The 16456-nt window shown below is 62.3% G+C and overlaps 1 protein-coding gene across 2 annotated transcripts; it reads left to right on the plus strand.

Moving 5' to 3' along the window:
* The first annotated feature begins 1281 nt into the window (after positions 1-1281).
* Positions 1282-15612, plus strand: NPR1 (natriuretic peptide receptor 1). 2 transcript variants are annotated; one of them, XM_045983174.1, is made up of 22 exons: positions 1282-2910; positions 3457-3656; positions 4076-4189; positions 4616-4751; positions 5282-5373; positions 5960-6095; positions 6322-6406; positions 7185-7305; positions 7954-8028; positions 8123-8200; positions 8598-8702; positions 8944-9018; positions 9114-9270; positions 9562-9717; positions 9888-10056; positions 10705-10851; positions 10950-11073; positions 11212-11280; positions 11501-11675; positions 11800-11898; positions 14160-14251; positions 14651-15612. In XM_045983174.1, the coding sequence occupies exons 1-22, from the start codon at positions 2202-2204 to the stop codon at positions 14711-14713; spliced, it is 3177 nt and encodes a 1058-aa protein (XP_045839130.1). In that variant the 5' UTR covers positions 1282-2201; the 3' UTR covers positions 14714-15612. The 2 variants fall into 2 exon arrangements, with proteins under 2 accessions (XP_045839130.1, XP_045839129.1); XM_045983173.1 differs by having other exon boundaries at positions 1379-2910; positions 8947-9018.
* The last annotated feature ends 844 nt before the right edge of the window (positions 15613-16456 follow it).

The following is a 16456-nucleotide window of genomic DNA, read 5'->3' on the forward strand; positions in this document are numbered from 1 at the left end:
AATACTCATGTGCCAGGAGCTGATTTTATTTATCTATTTATTTGCCAAGCAAGTTCTATGCCCAGTATGGGGCTTGAACTCAGAACACAGAGATCAAGAGTCCCACCCGGGGTGCCTGGGTGGCTCAGCTGGTTGAGCATGGACTCTTTTTTTTTTTTTTTAAAGATTTAATTTATTTTTTTTTTTTGACAGAGAGAGACACAGCGAGAGAGGGAGCACAAGCAGGGGGAGTAGGAGAGGGAGAAGCAAGCTTCCCGCTGAGTGGGGAGCCTAATGCAAGGCTTGCTTCCAGGACCCCGCGATCATGACCTGAGCTGAAGGCAGCTGCTTAACGACTGAGCCACCCAGGCGCCCCAAGCATGGACTCTTGATTTCAGCTCAGGTCATGATCTGGTGGTCCTGGGGTTGAGCCCTGTGAGGGGCTTGGTGCTCAGTGGGGAATCTGCTGGAGGTTCTCCGTCTCCCTCCGCCCCTCCTGCCCCATTCTCTTTCTCAGTCTCTAATAAATAAATAAATCTTCATAAAGAAAAGAGAGAAAGAAGAAGAGTCCCACCCTCTGCTTACTGGCCCCCCTCACCTACTGAGGGCTGAGTGTAGGCAATGAAGTCAAAAACGAAGCATTCCTGCCGTCTGTCGTTGCTCCCAGGGCTATTTGTTCTAGACCGTAAGGAAAAAATGGTCCTAAAATTCTCCCAAAATTCCTGATATAGGAAATGTAATTCAGTATTCTGCTCCTTCTGCACAGAAAACGTCATCATTCCGCTTCTGCCGAATTCTGTCTCTTTGGAGATTTTCCTGCCCCCAAAGCAAGCGAAGTCCCATCTGAGCCTCCCAGCAATTCACCTTCCTTCCTTGCGGTCCTCAGTCAGATTACAGGGCGGCTCTTCGCCCCGAGCAGGGCTCCTCCGAGGCACATCGAGGTGCACATGGACCCTCAGGCCCTGAGCGTTCCGCGGGCGCCGCAGGTCGTTTTGCGGCGGGAGAGTTCTCAGGGGTCGGGTTCAGCCCGGGCGCGGGGTCGGAGAGCGCGGCGGCGCAGCTGCGTCAGTGACCCCCGCTGGCCACGAGAGGGCAGGCTGATGCCACAGCGCGGGGCTGCGGCTGGCGGTCACCGGCCGCCCCCCCGCCCCGCCCCTCTCCCCAGTGGACGCCTCCACCGCTCCTTGCCAACACCATCTCCCACCGTCACCGCAAATCCCATCTGAACAACCCCCCGACCCGCAGCAAACTCACCCTCACCTTCCGGGAGCGGCCCCGAGGTCACCACCCTTCTCCCCACTCCAGCCACCGCGCGTTCTCCTCCCCCTCCTATAACCGTTTGGGAACTAAAGGGTTAACTCCGCCCTTCCACTGGGTCCATTTTCGCCAAGAATCCGCTCAGTCTGGAAGGTGGGGGCGGGGCGGTCCTGCAGGGACTGGGTCGCGGGGACCCTGGGCTCACCTACTTTAACGCCCGTCCAGAGCCCCGCGCCCTCCCGTCCCCCCGCAGACGCACACACTTCCGTCCACCGCACCTCTCCGTGCCAAGATCCCACACCCGCTCTCTTCCCCCAGCGGAACCAGGTAGGGGGAGGGACGAGGTGGGGCGCAAAAGGGCCCCCGCGGGCCCCACACGCGTCCCTGGTCCCGCTCGCGATCCCAGCGCGGAAGCCTCTTGTGCGGGCGCCGCTCTCGGAAGAGGAAGGCGCGGAGGGTCTCGGGGGAGAGCGCGCGGGCTGGGGCGCGGGCCTGTCCGCGACTTCGGGGCGGGGACGAAGGGGTTAAAGCGCCAGTTGCCGAGTCTGGGAGGGGAAGCGGCGGGAGGAAGGGCTCGGAGCCCGGCTCGGGACCTCCCCCGTTCCCCCCGGACGGCCGGACGCCCCTGCTCGCACCCTCCCGGGCCAGGCGCTCACGCGCGCGCACCAACACTCCCCTCCCCTCCCTCGCGCCCTCGCGCATCCTTCTCCCCCGAACGCCGGCTCCTCCGGACACACACGCGCCCGCGCGCGGTCGCCCGCGCTCGTCCTCCGGGGCCCCGCGCTCCGCTGCCGGCGCCCACCTGCCCCGCCGCGCCCGCCACGCGCCCCTCGCGCCGCCGCCGCCGAGCCACGCAGCGGGAGGGGCGGCGTGCCCAGCCCGATGCCCGCGACGGGCCGCTGAGCCGCAGGGCCCCGAAGAGGCCAGAGGGGCAGCGCCCGCCCGCCGAGCCGCGCGCCGAAGCCATGCTGCGTCCCGGCCGCCCCGCCGGAGCCCTCCTGCTCCTGCTCCCGCTGCCGCTGCTGCCGTGGCTCCCGGGCGGCCACGCGGGCAACCTGACGGTGGCCGTGGTGCTGCCGCTGGCCAACACCTCGTACCCGTGGTCGTGGGCGCGCGTGGGCCCGGCCGTGGAGCTGGCCCTGGCCGGGGTGCGAGCGCGGCCCGACCTGCTGCCCGGCTGGACGGTGCGCACCGTGCTGGGCAGCAGCGAGGACGCGAGGGGCGTCTGCTCCGACACCGCCGCGCCCCTGGCCGCGGTGGACCTCAAGTGGGAGCACAGCCCCGCGGTGTTCCTGGGCCCCGGCTGCGTGTACGCGGCCGCCCCGGTGGGGCGCTTCACGGCGCACTGGCGGGTGCCGCTGCTGACCGCCGGCGCCCCCGCGCTGGGCTTCGGGGCCAAGGACGAGTACGCGCTGACCACGCGCGCCGGGCCCAGCCACGCCAAGCTGGGCGACTTGGTGGCGGCGCTGCACCGACGGCTGGGCTGGGAGCGCCGGGCGCTGGTGCTCTACGCCTACCGGCCCGGCGACGACCAGCCCTGCTTCTTCGTGGTGGAGGGGCTGTACATGCGCGTGCGCGACCGCCTCAACATCACCGTGGACCACCTGGAGTTCGCCGAGGGCGACCTTGACCACTATGCCCTGCTGCTGCGGACCGTGAGGCGCAGAGGCCGAGGTGAGGGGCGCGGCGCGGGCCGGTCTTCCCCGGCTCCCCCGCAGCCTGGGCCGGAGGCTCCGCTCCTCCCTCTTCCTCCGCCCGCGCTCGCCACGGTCCCGCGCGCCCACGCGCCCCCGCCCGCGCGCCGCTCCCTCCCCGCCAGCCGAAAGTGCTGGCGGCCACCTGACCTTCGTGGGTCCCCGGCTTCGTGCCCAGCCCTCCTTTGCTCCTCCGGTTCCGGCCGCCCCCCGAGCCTTTCCCCTCCAAGTTCTCCTCCACACTCCCTCTGCGCTTCCAGCCCCCTTCCAGCCCCCTTCCAGCCGGCCGCGCCTCCTCTCCCTCCCGGGTTCACGCGCCTTCCCCACCTTCGGCTCCGCTATGCCGGCTCTCCTGGCCTCAGCTCCTTCCCTCACGCCCGCCCACGACTCCTCCCAGCCCTCTCCACCTTCCTTCGGCCTCGGCCTGGACTGGCCTGGAGTCGGCGAACTTCCTTCCCTGAGTTCCTCCTTCCCGCTCCGCGCCCGGAGCCAGGCTTCTCTCTCTGACCACCGCCTTCCTCCCCAGTTATCTACATATGCAGCTCCCCCGACGCCTTCAGAACCCTGATGCTTTTGGCCCTGGAAGCTGGGCTAAGCGGGGAGGACTACGCCTTCTTCCACCTGGACCTCTTTGGACAAAGCCTGCAAGGAGCACACGGCCTTGCTCCCCACAGGCCCTGGGAGAGGGGGGATGGGCAGGATATCAGTGCCCACCGGGCCTTTCAGGTGAGTGTCGAGGCTGTAAGCCCGGGCAGTGGGACTTGGAGCTGGTGGCACCCAGTTTCTGGGCACTGGGTTCCTCAGGGTCTGAAGGGATTCCGGAAAAGAGGCTCCTGATTGCTCAGGGAGGCAGGTGAGGAAGGGCGGGAGGCGGTGAGGGGTGGGTGGAGGGCGAGGAGACTTCAGAGCCGGGAGGCTAAAAAGATGAGCCAATGCGCCTGGGGTGGGAGAGCGTTCCAACAGCACAGACCAGCAGAGCTCAAGAAGTTGTCCCCCGGGGTCCCCTGCTCACACTCACACGTGACACGGAGCCCACCTGCTTTGACCTTGAGCTAAGCAGAGATGCACTGGGGGAGGTGGGCCCCAGGGTCCTGGGAGGACTGGATCGGCTCCCAGCACCCCCGCTCCACTCACCCCTTCCTCAGGCTGCCAAGATCATCACGTACAAAGAGCCCGGTAATCCTGAGTACTTGGAATTCCTGCAGCGGCTAAAACACTTGGCCCGTGAGCAGTTCAACTTCACGATGGAGGACGGCCTGGTAGGAGGGGTCCTGGGACCTTCCAGCGTGGACATCCAGCCCGCACCCCCACGCCCACCCCTGCCCTCTGCCCTCAGCCTGCCGGTCCTCTTAGCCGTCTCGCATGCCCAGGCCCCCCACGCTTCCCTTCCCCCAGTTCCCATGTTCTCGTGATGACCAAGAGGGACGCTGACAAGTTGTTCAGCCTCTGAAACTCAGGTCCTCGCAGTAAAATGAGGTGACATGTCCTGCCCCACCTGCCTAGCAGGATTCAGAAGCAGAGGGATCGGTAGAGGTGTCTTTGAAGTAGAAAAATCTCTGTCCTGTGGGGTGTTTTCTCTTGTCCTCCTCCGAGCTCCCAGGACCCTCCCTCTCCTCCTCCTCCACGATGCCCCACTCGGCACCCCTTGTACCTCCCACCCCAGCCAAGTCTGCTCACCGCCGCAGGTGAACACCATCCCAGCAGCCTTCCACGACGGGCTCCTGCTCTACGTCCAGGCAGTGACGGAGACTCTGGCACACGGGGGAACTGTCATGGATGGGGAGGCCGTCACCCAGCGGATGTGGAACCGGAGCTTCCGAGGTCAGGGGCTTGAGGTGACAGAGATAGGCTACCTTTGGGCGCCCCACACAGGAGGCCATGAGATGCGGGGTGGAGGAGGGGTCACTCACCCCTGCCTGTCCTTCCCTCCCTTACATAAGGAAGCTCCGCAGCTTCCCGTGGGCCTCCTTCCCCACTTCCCCAGCTCCCTCAAGAAGGCCTCCTCAGTGGGGCGCCTGGGTGGCTCAGCCTGGGTTACCAGGCCCTGAGGATCCAGCCAGGGCTCCGTGCTCAGTGGGGAGTCTGCTTCTCTCTCCTCCCCCTCCGCTCACGCTGTCTCTCGCTTTCTCTCTCCCAAAGACATACATAACATCTTAAAAAACAGTCCTCCTAAGTACGCAACTTCAGTCATTCCTACTGCTGATACATATGTCCCTTTTGTCCTTACACGCGTTGTGAACACGCTGCTACCGTTTCGTGTGTTGGGAGGGCGAGGCGAAGAGGACTGAGGACTAGAGACCCTGCCGGGAGTGCTGGGCTGGCGCTCTCTCCTCACAGCCCTCTCCCCCCAGGTGTGGCAGGAGACCTGCACGTGGACAGCAATGGGGATCGGGAGACCGACTTCTCCCTCTGGGATATGCACCCTGAGACGGGCACTTTCAGGGTAAGACTGTGCCCCGGAAGACGGTGCCAGCTGGCACTGACCTCTTGCCCTCTGGCCTTCCCCCGCAGCTGCGCCAGGGCATTTCTGCTCAGCCGGCACTTTGGGAGAGCCCTGGATAAGAGACCCAGCTCCAGTCCAGGGGAGCAACCAGAATGGCAGGGACCCATAGGCATTGCCCTTGGGGAACCCCATGTGTGAGGAGGGTGCAAGGCCCTCCCCTCAGGAAGTCCATGTCTCCTCAGACAGGCAGGACCCCATCCCCCAGAGACAGGCTGACCGGGGGGCCATATGGCTCCCACGTTCAGTGGGGAGAGGCAGGCACTGGGGCCACAGCCCTGAGGAGCAGAGCGTCCAGGGAAGACTTCCTGGCGAAGGGACACGTGCGGCAGGCCTGGGCGTGTGGACTGAGCACATTGCCTCTTCCTGTTTCCTAGGTGCTTCCGCCCAAGGTTATAAACTCCCTGAATGTCAAGTTGGGGTCCTGCATGCAGTTTTCTTAGAAAGCCCACTTGGGGTGGCTGGGAGGCAGCCCTGCTCCCCGGGACAGGAGGCGGCACCCCAGGCCTCCTCTGCTGCCCTCCCGCAGGTTGTGCTGAACTACAACGGGACTTCCCAGGAGCTCGTGGCTGTGCCGGGGCGCAAACTGAACTGGGCCCTGGGGCACCCTCCTCCCGACACCCCGGAATGCGGCTTTGACAATGAGGACCCAGCTTGCAACCAAGGTGACTGCCTCCTGCCTTCCAGGCCTCCGTTCTGGAGACGGGCTGTCTCTTCCCCTGCTGCAGGAGTCGGACAGGTGCCCCTCTCCCACACGGCGGGTTTTCTGAAGACATTCCGCCTTTTTTCTCCCTGCATCCATCTTCCTGGTTCACTGACTAAGTATTCGAAGTTTCTTCCTCCTGCTCTCTATCCCAAATCTCTCCTGCTGGAACCTGGACTCTGGTGCAGATCACTTTTCCAGCCTGGAAGTGCTGGCTTTGGCGGGCAGCCTCTCCCTGCTCAGCGTTCTGACCGTCTCCTTCTTCGTGTACAGGTGAGTCTGGGATGAGGGTGGGGAGTGAGACTAGTGGAGGAAGCGGCAGGGACCGGAGGGAAGGGGGCGGAGGAGCAGGACAGTGAGGGAAGGTCACAGGAGATGAGGAAGGAAGGAGGCTGGAAAGCCGGAGGACACAGGGAGGAGAGAAGGAGGGCCTGGAAGGGACGGGGAGACCGGGGAAGAGCCGAGCGGTTGGGCATCACAGGCCTGTGGGTTCTGGCCTGGGGCTGGCGTTTCCTTCGTCAGATGTGCCGACCTGACGGGGAGTGGTGGCCCTGAGGCAGCGGGCCCGTGTGTGGAGCAGGGGTGCTGAACCCAGAGCAGAGGAGGGAAGTGAAGGAGCCCCGCTCCCGCCTTCCCATGGGAAGCCGAAATGAAATGCGGATGCTGACGCCGGAGGGACAGGGACGCAGGGAGGGAAGATCAGTGCTGGCTGAGCCGAGACCGTGTGCCAGGCGCTGCCACACGCGGTTTTCTTGTCGTTCTTATAACAATGCTTTGAAATAAATGTCGAGGTCACCAGTCCCCAAATCAGGACACTTGGACGTAAGGACATGAGACTCAGAGACATGAAGTGACTGCCCAAGGTCCCTGTGGGGCAAGCAGGACTTGCCCCACACCCCATGGCTCTCAGCTGACAGAGGAGGGGACTCCCCTGTCCCCCACCCCCATCAGCACCTGCGGTGGTCCCGGGGCTCAGAGGAGGGGCCACTCGGCTGCCCAGCCCAGAGCCAGGGGGTCGGACGTGGGTTCAGAGAGGGGTCTGCTGCCCCAGGAAGATGCAGCTGGAGAAGGAACTGGCCTCAGAGCTGTGGCGGGTGCGCTGGGAGGACGTGCAGCCCAGCAGTCTGGACAGGCATCTCCGGAGTGCGGGCAGTCGGCTGACCCTGAGTGGGGTAAGAGCAGGGGTGAGGGGAAGGTGTGGGAGGGCGGGGCGTGGGGCTCGGGGACAGTGCCTGGGGGCTGGGGCCCACAGCAAGGTTCTAGTCTCAGCTCAGCCCTCACTTGCTGTGTGTCCTGGGGTGAGTCTCACTGCCCCTCTGAGATGACCTCAGATCACAATGATGCCCACAGAGCATCCTTCACAGGAGGCTTTCAAGATTCAGAAACAGTGTACGGGAAAATACGTATTAAAAAGAAATGAAAAGGGGCGCCTGGGTGGCTCAATCTTTAAGCATCTGCCTTCAGTTCAGGTCATGATCCCAGGATCCTGGGCTCGAGCCTCACATCGGGCTCCCTGCTTGGTGGAAAGCCTGCTTCTCCCTCTCCTTCTGTCCCTACTTGCACGTGCGCACTCTCTCTCTCTCTCTCTCTGTGTCAAATAAAGAAATAAAACCTTTAAAAAATATAAATAAATAACTAGATAAATAAATAAAATCTTAAAAAAAAAAAAAAAGAAACCAGAGAAGGATTTTATGATGTGGAGTGAGAAGCAGACTGACACCAAGCTAAGGGGAGCAGAGCTCCGGCCACTGGGTCGGAGAACGGCTGCTGCGGGGGGGGGGCTCGCAGCAGGACCACCCCTCCTGCTCTCGTCCCTCCAGAGAGGTTCCAATTATGGCTCCTTGCTGACCACAGAGGGCCAGTTCCAAGTATTTGCCAGGACAGCGTATTATAAGGTGGGCCAGGGGAAAGACTGCCAACCTTGGGGCGGGGCGCAGGGCGGTCCCCACCACAGGGCCATCTTGGTGACATCCTCCATTCCTTGCCCAGGGCAACCTCGTGGCTGTGAAACGTGTGAATCGTAAGCGCATTGAGCTGACTCGAAAAGTGCTGTTTGAACTGAAGCATGTAACGTGGGGGAGCGAGGCGGCGGCCTGGGGGACAGTCCCAGGGACGTGGGAAGGTCATGGGAGGGCTACAGGGTATCCCAGGAAAGGAATGGACCCTTGCATATTATGCGCGGGGGAGAGGGTCCTAAAGGAGGGAAGAGACTAGTGGAGGAAACCTGAGGGGCTGTGCTGGATGCTCCGGGGGGGTGGAGGGGTTAGGAGGCAGAGTGAGCAGGGAGCACATTCCGGGCCGGGGGGTGTTCTTCAGAGCACGGGTGGGAATCACCAGGGTCCTAGACTTTGTCTGCAGAGTGACTAGGGTCTTAAGAAGACTGAGGAGGTCCCTGAAGGGGCGGGGGGCCCCTGGTGAGGAGCGAGGTCCCTGCCGGGTTCCTGATACTGGCTCTCACATCCAGATGCGGGATGTACAGAATGAACACCTGACCAGGTTTGTGGGTGCCTGCACCGACCCCCCCAACATCTGCATCCTCACAGAGTACTGTCCCCGTGGGAGTTTGCAGGTGAGGGGACAAGGACTGTCAGCAGATCTGGGTTTAGCCCTGCTTCTGTCCCCCACTGGCCATGACCCCAGGCAAGCTTCTCCTGCTTTCTGACCTTTGTCTAATCTGTACAATGCTGGGGGCGGGGGGTGCAGATGCCCTGGAGTAAATCCAGGGCTTTGTCCTGCTGTGCGGGTTTGTGTCAGTCGGCCTCCGAACCCCCTGGAGTCCCCAGGGTACATGCCTGACTCTCACTGCCCAGCAGGACATTCTGGAAAACGAGAGCATCACCTTAGACTGGATGTTCCGGTATTCTCTCACCAGTGACATCGTCAAGGTGGGATGTGTGGGGGAGGGGCCAAGCATGCTTCTCCCCTGGCCTCATTGTAGGTCCCGCTGATACCAAGGCCTCTGCCTCCCCAAATTGTCCAGGGTATGCTGTTCCTACACAGTGGGGCCATATGCTCCCATGGCAACCTCAAGTCATCCAACTGCGTGGTAGACGGGCGCTTCGTGCTCAAGATCACTGATTTTGGGCTGGAAAGCTTCAGGGACCCAGAACCAGAGCAAGGCCATACCCTCTACGCCAGTGAGCCCTAACTCTCCCTAAGACCTCCCACCCCCCTACCCGGCCACTTTCCAAGCCCAGCCCAGCAGGAGGCCTGATGTCTGGCTTTTCTAGGGCTTGGCAGGCCTTTCCTGATTCCGGGTTCAGTTCACCCTCCAGTGCAAAGGGAGCCTGACACAGGGGTCCCGAGGTTCTCTGTACCACTAGGTGTGATGTCTCCAGGTCACTCCAGCCGCATCTTCTAGGACCTTGCTTCCCCCACCCCTTAGTTTTAAGGCCCTTCGCCCATGACTCCTGACCTCTGACCTGCAGAAAAGTTGTGGACAGCCCCTGAGCTCCTGCGAATGGCCTCACCCCCGGCCCGGGGCTCCCAGGCGGGGGACGTGTACAGCTTCGGGATCATCCTTCAGGAGATTGCCCTAAGGAGCGGCGTCTTCCACGTGGAAGGTCTGGACCTCAGCCCCAAAGGTGAGAGGCCCCTCCTGTCCCCTAGCTCTGCCCCAGTTGCACCCGCCTTTGTGCCCGGGACCCCGCATCATGCCCTCCCCGCCTGGGCCCGCTCCCGCCCTACCCTCCGCACAGGCTCTCCCTGGCCCTTGGCGGGACCCTCCCCTCAGCCCCTGTTCCCCACCGCGCAGAGATCGTGGAGCGCGTGACCCGCGGGGAGCAGCCCCCCTTCCGGCCCTCCCTGGCCTTGCAGAGCGGCCCGGAGGAGCTGGGCCAGCTGATGCAGCGGTGCTGGGCCGAGGAGCCGCAGGAGCGGCCATCCTTCCAGCAGGTTCGCCTGCTGCTGCGCAAGTTCAACAGGTGGTTGGCACCTTCCCCTGCCGCCCCCACCCCAGCCCGCCCTCGCGACCCCCCCCGCCCCAGCCCCGCTCTGGGAGGGCTGCCTGGCCCAGCTGTCCCGTCGGCTGTCCCGTCGGCTGTCCCGTTGTCCCCAACCTCTTGTGCCCCCCCCACCAACATCGCCCCCCACCAGCCCCTTCTCTGCAGCAGAGCAGAACCGACAGGCTTCCGGCCTCCCTCCCCTCCACAGGGGCCCCAACCCCCGCCCTTGGCCCCCCCTACCGCAGGATATCCTCCCCACGCCCCTCTGCCCTTCCGAGGGCCTGTGCGCCCACCCTCTGTCCTCGCTCCATCCCTGACCCTCTCCACCTCCTCTGCGGCCTTCTAACCTGCTTGTCTTCAACAAAGATGAAAAAAGGAGCCGAGGTCTCCAGACCGGACTCTGGGGTCTCAGAGATGAATGGAACTGTCCTCCTGCCCTTTCCCCCGGCACACCAATCCTGCCATGCTCCCAGCCCCAACCCTCTCCGGGGATCCCACCGCATTTGGGGGGTGGGCTGGCGTGAATCCTGAGAAGGGTGAGTCCCAGGGCAGGCACGGCAGGGCTGGGGGTGCTCGACGGGTTGCTCGTCTCTCACTGCGTCCCCGTCCCCCCACCGCGGGCCGCAGAGAGAACAGCAGCAACATCCTGGACAACCTGCTGTCACGCATGGAGCAGTACGCGGACAACCTGGAGGGGCTGGTGGAGGAGCGGACCCAGGCCTACCTGGAGGAGAAGCGCCGAGCTGAGGCCCTGCTCTACCAGATTCTGCCACAGTGAGGGCCCAGGCCAGGCCTCACCTACGCCCCTCCCCCTCCCGCCCCCCCCCCCACCTCTTGCTCTGATACATCCCGCCCTGTCCCTGACCCCGCAGCTCCGTGGCTGAGCAGCTGAAGCGTGGGGAGACGGTGGAGGCAGAAGCCTTCGACAGTGTGACTATCTACTTCAGTGACATCGTGGGCTTCACAGCCCTGTCCGCAGAGAGCACGCCCATGCAGGTGCGGCCCGTGAAAACCAGGCCCGCGTGCTTGGCCTCGCAGCTCCACCCCGTCGGACCTGCCTGCTGGATCCACTGGTCCCACTGGATCCCAGATGGGGGCCCTTCCCTACCCCCCTTGGCTTCTCTTCCCTTCCAGGTGGTCACCCTGCTCAATGACCTGTACACTTGCTTCGATGCCGTCATAGATAACTTCGATGTGTACAAGGTGAGGGGTGATGGACGGGGCAGAGCACAGGGAAGGGCAGAGCGCCAGAGAGGGGCCCGTGAAACCAGGCCGAGACTGTTGCCCGGAGCCCCGGGACCAGGCAGCGCCAGGGCGCAGGGGACCGGGGCGCCGAAACACAGACAGGGCCCACACTGTGCGGGCGGCACCGGGCCGGGCCCAGCCCGGCGCTCAGGCCGTGCATCCCGGGCGGCCCCCGCAGGTGGAGACCATCGGCGACGCGTACATGGTGGTGTCCGGGCTCCCCGTGCGCAACGGGCTGCTGCACGCCCGGGAGGTGGCCCGCATGGCGCTGGCGCTGCTGGACGCCGTGCGCTCCTTCCGCATCCGCCACCGGCCGCAGGAGGAGCTGCGCCTGCGGATCGGCATCCACACGGGTGAGGCCCCCACCCCGGCGGCGGGGCTGCCCCCAGGCTGCCCCCGTCACACGCGCACTCCTGGTCCCCAGGGGCCTCGGTCCCGCCTCTGCCCTGCCCAGCAACCACCACGCACTCCCCGCAGGGCCCGTGTGCGCCGGTGTGGTCGGGCTGAAGATGCCCCGGTACTGTCTCTTCGGAGATACGGTCAACACCGCCTCCAGGATGGAGTCTAACGGGGAAGGTGAGGCAGCTGCCCCCCCGCGGGTGGGCAGGGCGAGGAAAGCCCCTCGGGCAGGTACCCCGCCCAGGGCGCTGGCACCAGCTGGGGCTTCCAAGCGAGCGGGGCCCATCGCCTCCAGCCCTGTCAGAGAACCAGCCCCGTCCTGCCAAGTGCTTCGAAGTCTTCCTGGGCTGTGTTCAGCAGTTCCCTAAGGGGAGCCTGTCCTTCGTGCCTCTGAGCCCTCTCGAATGTGCTGGAGGGCTTCAGGCAGCCCTTGGGGTAGGAATCTCAGCTCCACAGCGCACACAGCTGTGAGTCAGTCTGCCTCCAGCCTCTGGTTTCCTCCGTACGATGAGAATCAGAGACGTATACCGTGGCAGAGTTATGTTGAAACCCAGATGAGACGACCAGGTTATAACTGTCACTCGACTTTTCTGAGCTTCGGCTGTTCATCTGCAAAGTGACCCCTGTCTCAGGGCTGTGGAAGAGCCAGCGCGTGCTCCTCTCAGCAGGCGCCCAGTGCGTGCCTACCCTCCCTCGCCCCAGTCTGCTCCCGGCTGTCTTCTGCCTCCTGCGGGACTCGACTCCAGTCAGCTCCGTAAACCTGTGCTACTGACTGCCAAGTGCTGGGCCTCGGGGTGCTAAGACGACCCAGACCCACACCCACTGGGGGCGCCTCATGCAGACCCCATCCAAGCCTCAAGGCAGGAGAAGGGCTACTTGGGAGCCCCGAGGGCTCTGGCTCAGCAGACACGCCCTGGGCACTGTCTGGGGCAGTCAGGAGGAGAAAGCCCCTCCCCGAGGTCAGTCTGCAAGGAGCCTGTTCTCAGAAATGGTCCAAGGACTCAAGTCCAGGAGCAGCAGGGGCAAGTTCAAGAGAAGTGTGGGGGACACCAGGTTGGGAGTAGGAGCCTAGATCTGACCTCGCAGGTGGGGCGTATCTCCTCCCTTAGGCCTCTGCTCCCTCAGCCCTAAAATGAGTATTGAGTTCAACACAAGTCACAGCAACCACTGAACAGAGTGCTTCCTGTGCGCCAGATTCTGTTTAAAGGCTTCGTGAGCATTCAATTTAATGCTCCTAACAAGGCCTTAACAAGGTCTGACTCTAGATTTCAGCTCAGGTCCTGATCTCAGGGTTGTGGGATGGAGACCAGAGTCAGGTCTCTCTGCCTCTCCCCATGCTCATGCGCACACCCTCTCTCTCTCTCTCTCTCAAATCACTGAATCTTAAAAAAAAAGTGGTCAGTGCAACCGAGGCACTGAATTTTTAATTTTTAGTTTTAATTATTTTTTTAATTTTTTAAAAAGATTTTATTTATTTATTTGACAGACAGAGATCCCAAGTAGGCAGAGAAGCAGGCCTCCTGCTGAGGACGCGGGGCTCGATCCCAGGACCCCGGGATCGTGACCCAAGCTGAAGGCAGAGGATTTAACCCACTGAGCCACCCAGGCGCCCCTTAATTATTTTTTTAAAGATTTTATTTATTTGAGGGGTGCCTGGGTGGCTCAGTGGTTAAGCCGCTGCCTTCGGCTCAGGTCATGATCTCAGGGTCCTGGGATCCAGCCCCGCATTGGGCTCTCTGCTCAGCAGGGAGCCTGCTTCCTTCCCCTCTCTCTGCCTGCCTCTCTGCCTACTTGTGATCTCTCTCTGTCAAATAAATAAAAAAAAAATCTTAAAAAAAAAAAAGATTTTATTTATTTGAGAGAGAGAGAGGGAGAGTGAGCACAAGGGGCGGGGGAGAGAACCAGCGGGAGGAGATGCAGAAGGAGAGGGAGAAGCAAACTCCCCACTGAGCAGGGAGCATGATGTGGGGACACAATCCCAGGACCCTGACATCATGACCTGAGACAAAGGCAGCCACTTTTGTCTCTGAGCCACTCCGGCGACCCAGTTATATTTTTTTATATTAATCTCCCTGCCCAGTGCGGAGTCCCGTGTGGGCCTTGAACGCACAATGAAGATATCATGGCTTGACCTGAAATCAAGACTCCGACGCTTAGCTGACTAAGCCACCCAGGCACCCCTAGTTTTAAATGACTTAAATATAAATAGTCACAGGTGACTAGTGGCTACCGAGTGTTGGACAATACGTCTAGAATTCTAAGGGAGAGGCCAGTATGATCAGACTCCAAATGGAGGCGGGGGTTGGGGGGGCTGAATTCGGAGGCTTTCTCCACCAAAAGAAAGCAAGGAGAGCGCCCTTCTAGCCCTGCAGTTCCCAATCTCCCCGCTCCTATTTCTCCACCCCCCACCTTCCCTTCTTCTCCCTTCTTCTTCCCAGCCCTGAAGATCCACTTGTCTTCGGAGACAAAGGCAGTCCTAGAGGAGTTTGGTGGTTTTGAGCTGGAGCTCCGAGGAGATGTAGAAATGAAGGTAGAGAAGAAAGCCCCTGCCCTTGCCATCCCCTGGAGTCCCGGGGCGGGGCAGGGGGGGCTGGTTATCCTCCCCCAGACCCCTTCTTTTTTTTTTTAAGATTTTATTTATTTGACAGACAGAGATCTCAAGTAGGCAGAGAGGCAGGCAGAGAGAGAGGGGGAAGCAGGCTCCCTGCTGAGTGGAGAGCCCGATGTGGGGCTCAGATCCCAGGACCCTGGGATCATGACCTGAGCCGAAGGCAGAGGCTTTAACCCACTGAGCCACCCAGGCGCCACCGCCCCCAGACCCCTTCTTAAGCAGCCAACCCACTCCCACCCCTAAGCCTCTCCCCACATTAGGGTAAGTGGGTAAGGTGTGCTACTCCCCATCCCAACTGCCTCTTCTTTTTCCCTCCAGGGCAAAGGCAAAGTTCGGACCTACTGGCTCCTCGGGGAGAGGGGGGGTAGCACTCGAGGCTGACCTGCCTCCCCTCCTGGCCTTCCACACCCCCCTTCCCTGTGCCAGAGGTAACAGAGAGGTGCCAGACCTCAGCCTCACCCACAGCAGCCCTGCCATTGCCAAAGGATCGGAGAAGCAGTTTGAACAGCTCTCCCAGATGTGCCAACTCAGTGGAGAAACCAGATACAACCTATGCAGGAGGACTGGTGTTGGGGAGAACTTGGGAGTTCATGGAACTGGACCAAAGCACACAGTCATGCCCAGTGGCACACACAGAGACAAGCGTACCCACTCTCCATCCTGACTCAAGCCAGGCTAGGGTGTGGACTCCTGGATCCTGTCCCTGCCCTCTGTCTAACTTGCTACACTGTGACTTCTTTGGGGAGGGGGAAGAGCCACCTTAGAGGCAACGGGAAAAGGCCATGAGGGGAATCCATGTCTACGCCTACTCCACTTGGGCCACAAACACGCCTGTGTCCCCCTCTGCCCCCAACACTGGATCCAGTACACCGGGGAGAGGGCAGCTTGGAGGGGCTGCGGGCCTGTATGTCTTGTCTCTCTTGCGAGCAGAGGCCAGTCACATCTGTATTCTAGCGAATGTCTCTGGAAGGAGAGTGGGTTCCCAGAAAACATAGCTGTGGTTCCCCCCTTTACTCCAGATAAGACCACTTCTCAAGCTGGGAACACAGTGTCTGCAAAGGGCCTCAGTCTCCCTTCAGCCCCTGACAGCCCGTGACTTCCCCCCAGCAGCGGTCACACTCCTGGTCCAAGGACCTGTTTACACCCTTCAGAACTATTGAGAACCTCAAAGAGTTTTCGTTTATGTGGGTTAAATCTATTCATGTATACCATATTAGAAATTAAAGCAAGTCCTTATTAACGCATTTAAATAACTATAATAAACCGATCACATGTTCATATTTTTTTGCTGCTTTGTCAAGGACATTCTTAGTCAAAACTGGCTTTTTCATTGTTATTTTCTTCTGCTGCCAGTGTGTGGTCATGGAGAATACAATGAGTCATTCGGCCACTGCCTTGGCTTCTGCTAAGACACAGCAGTGTCCCCCACTGCCTTCCTACGGTCACTGGGCCTGCCCAGTCACAAAGCATTCGCAGGATCGCGGGGTGCCGGACTGAAGGCGCAGAGGACTCCCAGGGTCTGCGGACCACAGCAGCTCCGCCGCCCAGCGTCGGGGGCGCCTGGGAGCGGGGAAGGACGACGGACCCGCTCACCCCGGCTGAGGTTCGGACTGTCCACCTGCCCCGCCGGTGTAAGCCCGCGTGAGGGCGAGTTCGCACGATGAGCCCCGCTCGCCCTGCGGCAGGCGGGCCGGAATGCGAACGAGTGCGGGGGCGAGGCGGCCGCGGCCTCCCCTCCCCCCCCGGGAGAGAAAGTGCCAGACGCTGCCCGGGGCCATCCATCACGCGCGGACAGGCCCCGCCCCCGACCTCCCGCGCCTCTTCCCGGAGCGCACGCCCCGAGGGACCGGGACGGGGGGCGCCTTCGGGGCCGCGGGGGCCGCAAGCCGCGCTCCCAGCCACGCCGGGCGGCCCCTCGGACTCCACCTGCCGGGAGCGGAGCGCCCCGGCCCGCGTCCGCCTCCGCCCCGGGTCCCCGCGGCCGGGGGCGGGGAGGGCGGCGCAGGGGCGCGGCGCGGCGGGCCGAGCGGGGGCGGGGGCGGCCGAGAGGCCCGCGGACAATCGCAGGAAGTGGCGGGTCAGATCCTTCCGGGGCAGCCTGGCTCCGGCGCGGGGGGCGGGGCG

The sequence above is a fragment of the Meles meles genome, chromosome 17, assembly GCF_922984935.1.
Source record: "Meles meles chromosome 17, mMelMel3.1 paternal haplotype, whole genome shotgun sequence".
Classification (NCBI taxonomy): Eukaryota; Metazoa; Chordata; class Mammalia; order Carnivora; family Mustelidae; genus Meles; species Meles meles.

Coding starts and splice junctions, on each gene's coding strand:
- NPR1 (XM_045983174.1), top strand. CDS start 2,202: ATGCTGCGTCCCGGCCGCCCCGCCGGAGCCCTCCTGCTCCTGCTCCCG. Junction 8,703..8,943: donor GTCCCCGTGGGAGTTTGCAG/GTGAGGGGACAA, acceptor CTCACTGCCCAG/CAGGACATTCTGGAAAACGA. Junction 11,281..11,500: donor ATAACTTCGATGTGTACAAG/GTGAGGGGTGAT, acceptor CGGCCCCCGCAG/GTGGAGACCATCGGCGACGC.